Below are 10,176 nucleotides of genomic sequence, written 5' to 3'. Positions count from 1 at the left end.
CTCTGTGTACATCCCCCCCCTCTGTCCCTGGCACTCTGTGCACGTCCCCCCTCTGTCCCTGGCACTCTGTGTACATCCCCCTCCTCTGTCCCTGGCACTATGTGCACGTCCCCCCTCTGTCCCTGGCACTCTGTGTACATCCCCCCCTCTGTCCCTGGCACTCTGTGCACGTCCCCCCTCTGTCCCTGGCACTCTGTGCACATCCCCCCCTCTGTCCCTGGCACTCTGTGCACGTCCCCCCTCTGTCCCTGGCACTCTGTGTACATCCCCCCCTCTGTCCCTGGCACTCTGTGCACGTCCCCCCTCTGTCCCTGGCACTCTGTGCACATCCCCCCCTCTGTCCCTGGCACTCTGTGCACGTCCCCCCTCTGTCCCTGGCACTCTGTGTACATCCCCCCCTCTGTCCCTGGCACTCTGTGCACATCCCCCTCTGTCCCTGGCACTCTGTGCACATCCCCCCCTCTGTCCCTGGCACTCTGTGCACGTCCCCCCTCTGTCCCTGGCACTCTGTGCAGTGCGCCCTCCACACACAGGACTGCTGCATGTGCTGCACCGCGGCGGTGACAGATGGGGGAGCAGCTCCTCTCCGCGGCCTGCGCTCTCCTCTCCTGCAGGCAGTTGCATATGTCTAGAGCTGTATTACATAACATGCGGCTCGCTGGCTCTTTCTGACGAGCTGTGTACATTCAGATGGCAGCATGCACAAGGTAAGATGCATTATACCATGGTGCACGTTGTGTCGGTGTAGTCAGGGTGGCAGTGTCCCTTGTAACCCTTTCTAGCCCAGCTGGCTTGGGATCAAACGCAAGGGCAAAGGAAGGTGGCAGTCAAGCTGGGTGCCCAGTGCCAGCAGCCGCCACCTGGCTCCGGTAGAGCCCCAGCAGCACAGCATGCCCGGGGAGAGGTGCCAGGCCTGGAGGGCGGCGCTGTCCTTGCGATCCGGGGTTATTCTGGCTCCGGTCTCCTCCCCGTTGCCCTCCTGCCATGCTCGGTGCCACCCGCTGGAGGATGGCTGCTCTGTGCCCGCTGATGGCCGCTCACACGCGGCTCCCTCTGCTGCTGTCCGCGGTGCTGAAGCCGCCGCCTGTGTGACTGAGTGCTGCTCTGGATGGTGAACGCTGCAGCCCCTGCAATGTCACATTCTGTCATCCCCGACCCTCCAGCAATGCTGCTCAGCTAGGATCCGGCACCCGGGCCCCACACAGGTAGATCCAGCACCCCGGACCCCATCACCCCACACAGGTAGATCCAGCACCCCGGACCCCCATCACCCCACACAGGTAGATGCAGCACCCCGGACCCCCATCACCCCACACAGGTAGATCCAGCACCCCGGACCCCATCACCCCACACAGGTAGATCCAGCACCCCGGACCCCCATCACCCCACACAGGTAGATCCAGCACCCCGGACCCCCATCACCCCACACAGGTAGATGCAGCACCCCGGACCCCATCACCCCACACAGGTAGATCCAGCACCCCGGACCCCCATCACCCCACACAGGTAGATCCAGCACCCCGGACCCCCCATCACCCCACACAGGTAGATCCAGCACCCCGGACCCCCCATCACCCCACACAGGTAGATCCAGCACCCCGGACCCCCCATCACCCCACACAGGTAGATCCAGCACCCCGGACCCCATCACCCCACACAGGTAGATCCAGCACCCCGGACCCCCCATCACCCCACACAGGTAGATCCAGCACCCCGGACCCAGGCATCACCCCACACAGGTAGATCCAGCACCCCGGACCCTCCACCACACACAGGTAGATCCAGCACCCCGGACCCAGGCATCACCCCACACAGGTAGATCCAGCACCCCGGACCCCCCATCACCCCACACAGGTAGATCCAGCACCCCGGACCCAGGCATCACCCCACACAGGTAGATCCAGCACCCCGGACCCTCCACCACACACAGGTAGATCCAGCACCCCGGACCCAGGCATCACCCTACACAGGTAGATCCAGCACCCCACACACACACACACACCGAATATTCCCATTCATCTGTGAATCCACGAGCAGCTCAGGCTTCCCGTTACATCAGCTCCTGCTCCCGGGGCTGCAGCAGAGAGGACCGATCCCCGGTGTGTGCTCAGCCCTGCTGCCGGCACCTGGTGCCCTGGGTTCTGGGGGGCTGCTCCTCACTGACCACTTTATTATAGTTTTTTAGAAAAATTCTACATATTAATAAGTCACTGATAATAATCCACATTATACTATACTGACAGTTACATAATATAATCTCCATCAATATACAGAAGTATAATGGAGGCTGCATGCTGCAGTGTGCTGGACCGGCCTACAGGCGATCTGTGAAGAACATCTATTATCTATCTATCTATTATCTATCTATATATCGAACTATCTATCTATATATCTATATATCTGTTATCTATCTATTATCTATCTCTCTATCTATCATCAGTATATATATATATATATATATATATATATATATATATATATATACACACAGTATATCTTTTATATATGTATCCTATCTTTGTATCTGTTATCTATCATCTTTCTTTCCATCTGTCTCATATCTATCTACTATCATATCTAATCTATCTATATATATATATATATGTTTCTGTTATCTATGTAATATCTATCAATATATATTATCTATTAATCAATCAATCTATCCCTCATTCAATCTTTCCCTCTATCTCTCTATCCATCATTCTGTTTATCTCTATCCATCATTCCCTCTCTTCTCCCACTCCATCATTCTATCTATCATTCTTTCTCTTTCATTTTTAATCTCTCTCTATCATTCTCTTTTCTATCTCTCTATCATTCTCTATCAGTATTTTCTCTCTTTCTATCATTCTCTCTCTAATCATCATTCTATCTCTATCTCTCTATCATTCTGTCTTTTCTGTCTCTATTATTCTCTCTCTATCTATTATTCTCTCAACCATTTTATATCTATCTATTTATCTATCTACCTATCTATCTATCATTCTCTCTATTATTTTATTATTCTCTCTCCCTGTTTCTCTGTGTCTCTGTCATTCTCTCTCCTCCTTCCCCCTCTCTTTCTCTCTCTCTCCCTCTATCATTCTTTCTATCAATCTATAATTCTCTCTTCTTTTTCCCTTTCTCACTTTCTATGTATCTCTCTCCCTTTCTCTCTCCTTTCCTTTCTTATTTCTCTCCCTCTTTCTCTCTCACTCTCTCTTTCCCCCTCTCTCTCTCTCTCTGTCTTCCTCTCTCTCTCCCTCTCTCCTCTGTCTCCCTACTCCTCTGTCTCCCTCTCTCTCTGTCTCCCTCTCTCTCTGTCTCCCTCTCTCTGTCTCCCCTCTGTCTTCCTCTCTCTGTCTCCCTCTCTTTCTCTTGCCCTCTCTCCTCTGTCTCCCTCTCTCTCTCTCTCTGTCTCCCTCTCTGCCTCTCTCTCTGTCTCCCTCTCTCTGTCTCTCCTCTGTCTCCCTCTCTCTGTCTCCCTCTCTTTCCCTCTCTCCTCTGTCTCCCTCTCTCTCTGTCTCCCTCTCTCTCTGCCTCTTTCTCTGTCTCCCTCTCACTGTCTCTCCTCTGTCTCCCTCTCTCTGTCTCCCTCTCTCTTTCCCTCTCTCCTCTGTCTCCCTCTCTCCTCTGTCTACCTCTCTCCTCTGTCTCCCTCTCTCTGTCTTCCCTCTTTCCTCTGTCTCTTCTCTGTCTCCCTCTCTCTTTGTCTCCTTCTCTCCTCTGTCTCTCTTTCCCTCTCTCCTCTCTCCTCTGTCTCCCTCTCTCTCTCTCTCTCTCTCCTCTGTCTCTCTCCTCTGTCTCCCTACTCCTCTGTCTCCCTCTCTCCTCTGTCTCCCTCTCTCCTCTGTCTCCTTCTCTCTGTCTCTCTCTCCTCTGTCTCCCTCTCTCTCCTCTCTCCTCTGTCTCTCTCTCCTCCCTCTCTCCTCTCTCCTCTGTCTCCCTCTCTCTCTGTCTCCCCCTCTCTCTCTCTCTCCTCTGTCTCCCTCTCTACTCTGTCTCCCTCTCTCTCTGTCTCCCTCTCTCTGTCTCTCTCTCCTCTGTCTTCCTCTCTCTCTCTCTCCTCTCTCCTCTGTATCTCTCTCTCCTCTCTCCTCTGTCTCCCTCTGTCTCTCTTTCCTCTCTCTCTTTCCTCTCTCTCTTTTTACCTCTCTGCTCTGTCTCCCTCTCTCTGTCTCCCTCTCTCCTCTGTCTCTCTCTCCTCTGTCTCTCTCTCTCCTCTCTACCTCCTCTGTCTCCCTCTCTCTGTGTCCCTCTCTCCTGTTTGTCTCTCTCCTCTGTCTCCCTCTCTCTCTCTCTCCTCTCTCTCCTCTCTCTCTCTCCTCTGTCTCCCTCTGTCTCTCTTTCCTCCCTCTTTCCTCTCTCTCTGTCTCCCTCTCTCTGTCTCCCTCCCTCCACTGTCTCTCCTCTCTCTCTCCCTCTCTCTGTCTCCTTCTCTCTCCTCTCTCTCCTCTCTCTCCTCTGTCTCCCTCTGTCTGTCTTTCCTCTCTCTTTCCTCTCTCACTGTCTACCTCTCTCCTCTCTACCTCCTCTGTCTTCCTCTCTCTGTCTCCCTCTCTCCTCTGTCTCTCTTTCCTCTCTCTCTGTCTACCTCTCTCCTGTCTCCATCTCTGTCTCCCTCTCTCCTCTGTCTCTCTATCTCTCTCTCCTCTGTCTCTCTCTGTCCTCTGTCTCTCTCTGTCTCTCTCTCACCCCTCTGTCTTCCTCTCTCTCCTCTCTCTCTCCTCTGTCTCCCTCTGTCTCTCTTTCCTCTCTCTCTCTTTCCTCTCTCTCTGTCTACCTCTCTCCTCTGTCTCCCTCTCTCTGTCTCCCTCTCTCTCTCCTCTCTCCCCCCCTCTCTCTCTCTCCTCTGTCTCTCTCTCTCTCTCTTCTGTCTCTCTCCTCTCTCCTCTGTCTCTCTCCCTCTCTATTTCCTCTCTCTCTCTTTCCTCTCTCTCTGTCTACCTCTCTCCTCTGTCTCCCTCTCTCTGTCTCCCTCTCTCTCTCTCCTCTCTCCTCTCTCTCCCCCCTCTCTCTCTCTCCTCTCTCCTCTGTCTCCCTCTCTCTCTCTCCTCTCTCCTCTCTCTCCCCCCCCTCTCTCTCTCCTCTCTCCTCTGTGTCTCTCTCTCTCTCCTGTCTCTTTCTCTCTCTCTCCTCTCTCCCCCCTCTCTCTCTCTCCTCTCTCCTCTGTGTGTCTCTCTCTCTCTCCTGTCTCCCTCTCTCTCTCTCTCTCTCTCTCTCTCCTCTCTCCTCTGTGTCTCTCTCTCTCCTGTCTCCCTCTCTCTCTCTCTCTCTCTCTCTCCTCTCTCCTCTGTGTCTCTCTCTCCTGTCTCCCTCTCTCTCTCTCTCTCTCTCTCTCCTCTCTCCTCTGTGTCTCTCTCTCTCTATCCTGTCTCCCTCTCTCTCTCTCTCTCTCTCTCTCCTCTCTCCTCTGTGTCTCTCTCTCTCTCCTCTGTCTCTCTCTCTCCTGTCTCCTCTCTCTCTCTCCCTCTCTCTGTCTCTCTCCCTCTCTCTGTCTCCTTCTCTCTCCTCTCTCTCTCTCCTCTCTCTGTCTCTCTCTCTTTCCCTCTCTCTCATTCTGTCCATCTGCTCTGCCTCCTGATACTTTCTCCTTGTGTCCTATAGCACTGGATCCATCCTGCAGAGAGGTCCCAGGAGGCAGCCGGGGCTCGGTTCTAGCACAGGAAGGCGACCTGCAGTTATTGGTCACACTGGTGCATACTGTATATATGTCTGTGTGTGTGGGAAGAGGAGCGTGGGAAGCGGATCTTTGTCAAGAAGGACATGATTGGAATAAGCATTGGGCTGGCTTCCTAGTGTTGCCTGAAACTACAAGACTGTGGGAGAAGAAGGCACATGAATGCGCGCCTTTTTTGTTGGATATACTTTTTTTAATATACAATTGTAATTTTTTACTACAGTAAGTTATATAAGGAAAAAAAAAAAAAAAACTTCTCGCTCCTTTTCATTTGTTTTCTCCTTCGGTTTTGGAATTATCCTTGGATTTAAAAGCCAGACACTTCATGTATCTGTGTTACCTGCGGAGTGACACAAGTTAGGGGAGGTCGAGCGTATAATCTGATTTAAGAGCCGCGAAGCAGTGCTAATGGTACAAGAAGAAAGCGTCTAAAAGTTCTTCTCATCACTTCAGTGCAAAATCTTATCTGGGCAAAATGGGGTAAGTGCGTATTTATCATTTGCATCTATTGCATGACTTTAATTGATGATGACCTTGACATTGAGTGCGTCAGTCTAGACATCCATAGGATTCACAGGGAGACTTATCTATTAGAAAGATCTGTTCTTTATGCATAATATATACAGGTCTCCATAAATCAGCACATAGGATCTGTAAGTGACACCCAGGCACAGGTAATGGTAGTAAATGAATATAATACATAGATTTATTGTCTGCCACAAATACATAGAACACTTAAGAATGATTTATATGTCCGTCTATTCTTATTGAATCAGCAGGATACTATTAAGGTTTCTGGATTCATTGCAGATCGCTTTGTACTTTCACCTGAATAAGGCTAGTTTCACACTTGCGTTGGACGGGATCCGTAGCATTGCGTTGTGTGACGGATGCAACGGATGCGTTGCATATAGTGGCACAACGCATGCTACAGATCGTACAAAATAACGCAATCCGTTGTAGTTTTTTTTCCTTGACTTTACACATCTGGGCATGCGCAGTTGTGTAAAGACAGCTGAGTTAACGGAATCCGTCAAATGACGCATTCTAACGGAATCCGCCACCATAGGCGTCCATTATAAAAACAACGGACGCCTAACGGATTCCTGCAGGTTGCGTTTTTTTGACACTCCGCCAAGTGCAGAAAAACGTTACATGCTGCGTTCCATCCGCCCGACGCAACGTCAAAATAACGACGCTGCGTCGTCCAGCGGATGCAACGCAGACACTTGCGTTACAGTGCGTCGTCCATACAACTCTATGGAGAATAGCGCAGCCCGTTAACGGACTGCGCTATTCTCCATAGTGACGGAATGCGCTGAACGCAAGTGTGAAACTAGCCTAACTCGTCCACTGCTTCCGTTTCACGTCTTTATTTAGTTAATGATCACTCAAGCTTCAATATTATTTAATACATCGCTCCTATTTAGCACGGGGTAAAATACTTGGAATTGGTATAATGTTTGATAATAGTAATCCCCGTCAGATTTGTGTAAAGATAAAAAAATACGCAGGTTCTAGGAGAAAATACATTTAAAGGGAATCTGTCACCAATTTTTTTCTACCTCATCTGAGATTAGCATAATGAAGGGGCAAAGACCCTGATTTCTATGATGTATCACTTTCTGGGCTGCTTGCTGTAGTTTTGATAAAATCAGCAGGAAATCTACCAGTTCTCTGAAAGCTGAGCTCCGCCCACACTACTGATTGTCAGCATTCTGTGTAGGCAGAAAGCTAGCAATCAATGGTGGGGGCGAGGTTATACAGAGCACACGAATATGGAGGACTACATGGCAGCACTTATACTAGTCCTCTGCTGATAATCTTCTACTGATTGTCAGCATTCTGTGTAACACAAAACAATCACTGATCTCGGGGAGACCAGCCAGAGAAAACACTGCCGGCAGCCAGCAAAGTCGCTCAACACAGTGAAATCCTAGGTGCATTGCCCCCTGGAAAGTATGCAAATCAAAAAAGGTCAGTGGAGCCTCTGTTAGGAGTCTCAATAGCCAGATATCCCTCCGGGAAGGACCTAGCCAAGGAGTGGCTCTTTTTAAGGAGACCACCATAACCACCATATTAAGTGGCCCTTTTAGTCAATATCCAACTCTTTGACGAGTTTATTGATATGACAAGGGAAATACCAAGGCCAGGCATCCATCCACAGACAGCTGTTTCGGGGTATTGCCCCTCATCAGTGTGAAGTAGGATTCTGGCCAGGTGGGAGCAATGCCTAGTAGACCAGCAAGACAAAACAATCACTGATCTAGGGGAGACCAGCCAGAGAAAACACTGCCGGCAGCCAGCGAGGGCGCTCAACACAGTGAAATCCTATGTTCATTTTCCCTGGGAAGTATGCAAATCAAAAAAGGTCTGTGGAGCCTCTGTTAGGAGTCTCAACACAGAAAATAGCCAGATATCCCTCCGGGAAGAACCTAACAGAGGCTCCACGGACCGTTTTTGATTAGCATTCTGTGTAGGCAGATTTCTAGCAATCAGTGGTGGGGGCGAGGTTATACAGAGCGCACGAATATGGGGGACTACATGGTAGCACATTTACTAGTCCTCTACTGATAATCTTCTACTGATTTTATCAAAACTACAGCAAGCAGCCCACTAAGTGACACATCACTGGAATCACTGGAATCATCTTTATGCTTGTCACACAGAGTTTTGCACAAAACTCATCGACTGTCATGGCGGCGTCAAGCTCTGCTCACATTGCAGAATCTGACACTCCGTCCGATGGTTTCTCTCGTGTTTTTGACCAACTTAGGCAGACCCGGCTGTCAACCTGCTGTGTGTTTATTCATAGACAGGCTAGCAAGAGTTAACCTCTGCTAACCTGCTCGTTACGCTTCTTTGATCACATAGTGTAAGAAAGCCAATCACTTTTGTTCCTCCTATTTTTAGTTTGGAGGAAATCTTCTACCTATGCCACTATAGTTTATGCTATGTTGGTCTGTGAGTTGTGGTGTCCCAGACTTACTGTAAAAAGAGTTGCTTTGTGCTTGATGTTGTTGTAGAGTTATCAGTCATCTTGTTGTTTCCACCCTGCTCTTGTTTTCCTCCTAATTTCTTATTGTCTTATACCTCTGTGCATGCGTGCTTTGAAAAAAAAGAGTTTTGGTTTCCCCTGTTTGAGTATTTCTGTGAGTTAAATCACACCTTGTTCAGGCCCCCCTGGAGGATAGGGTTATAAGATAAGGGCTAGTCAGGAGCAGGGCCAGGAAGGCGACTGAGACATCCCCACCATTAGGGATAGCTCTGAGAATAGGGAAAGCACAGGGCCCCCTAGTCTAAAGGTCAGCTTAGGGTCCCCGGTTTCCTGCTATCCCCATAGTCCCTCATGACAATGCTGCTCTCCTATTAGGTGACAAAAACATTGCAACACATGTACAGTACTTTAAAATGACTGTTCCTCAAAGATGAATTAACTGTAGCTAAAAATGAAATGGGGAGACTGCTCGAAACATGTCGTGTACTGTAGTTTTGAGTGTGGGATTGATATAGGACAAGCCAAAGTGCACAAATCCTAACATATACTGAGCAAAACAACTCCAGTATGTTGTAGTCATGTTCCTGGGCTGATGGAAAAATGTAATATTGGGTATAATGTGAGCGAGTGGAGACTCTTTATTGATTGATCCTAAAAAAAAAGCCTGAAAGCTGCTAGTGCACAATGGCAGCAGGTATGCTTCAGTGTCTGCAGGGCATTCTCTGCACTTGAAGGAAACCTATGAGAATTTGGACTTTATTCTCAAGAAACGTAAGTACGAGGATCAAGGATGGTCAATATGTGGTGATCTGAAAGTTCTCTATTTTCTCCTTGGGCAGCAAGGAGGATACATTGAGTACCCATACTTTTTGTGTGAATCGGACTGCCGGGGTAGGACTCATCACTGGAGCCAAAATAGTTGGCCAACGAGAACATCTTTGCAGCCTGGACTCAAGAACACAGTTGTGGAAAGTTTAGTTGATCCCACTGAAGGTCTCCTGCCGCTACGATATCGTTAATGAATTATCGTCAGGGTCACGGTGTTTGTGACGCACATCCGGCGTCATTAACGAGATCGCAGTGTGTGACACTTATGAGCGAACTTAAACGATCGCAAAAGCGGTCAAAATCGTTTGCTGCGGAAAGGTCGTCCTGAAACAAAAAATCGTACTCTGCTTATTAGCGATGTTGTTCCTCGTTCCTGCGGCAGCACACATCACTGTGTGTGACAGCGCAGGAGCGACGAACATCTCCTTACCTGCCTCCACCGGTAATGCGGAAGGAAGGAGGTGGGCGGAATGTTACGTCCCGCACATCTCCGCCTCTCCGCTTCTATTGGACGCCTGCCGTGTGACGTCGCTATGACGCCGCACGAACTGCCTCCTTAGAAAGGCGGATCGCCGGCCAGAGCGACGTCGCAGCGAAGATAAGTGCGTGTGACGGGGGTAAGCGAGGTTGTACGTCACGGACAGCGATTTGCCCGTGTCGCACAACCGACGGGGGCGGGTACGCTCGCTTG

At 49.8% G+C, this 10,176-nt stretch overlaps 1 protein-coding gene across 5 annotated transcripts in view; it reads left to right on the top strand.

Moving 5' to 3' along the window:
* Positions 1 to 10,176, top strand: part of HOMER1 (homer scaffold protein 1) — a 170,099-nt gene that overhangs the window by 1,185 nt on the left and 158,738 nt on the right. For 3 of the 5 annotated variants that reach the window (XM_075325749.1, XM_075325732.1, XM_075325739.1), the window contains exon 2: positions 5,587 to 6,139. In XM_075325749.1, the coding sequence (XP_075181864.1) occupies positions 6,135 to 6,139 (5 nt within the window). In that variant the 5' untranslated portion in view covers positions 5,587 to 6,134. Of the gene's footprint in view, positions 1 to 594; positions 708 to 1,047; positions 1,206 to 5,586; positions 6,140 to 10,176 lie in introns of those variants that run through there. The other 2 variants (XM_075325757.1, XM_075325763.1) reach the window with 2 other exon arrangements.

Source organism: Anomaloglossus baeobatrachus, chromosome 1 (assembly GCF_048569485.1).
Source record: "Anomaloglossus baeobatrachus isolate aAnoBae1 chromosome 1, aAnoBae1.hap1, whole genome shotgun sequence".
Lineage (NCBI taxonomy): Eukaryota > Metazoa > Chordata > Amphibia > Anura > Aromobatidae > Anomaloglossus > Anomaloglossus baeobatrachus.
This window is presented reverse-complemented; position numbering and strand designations above follow the sequence as displayed.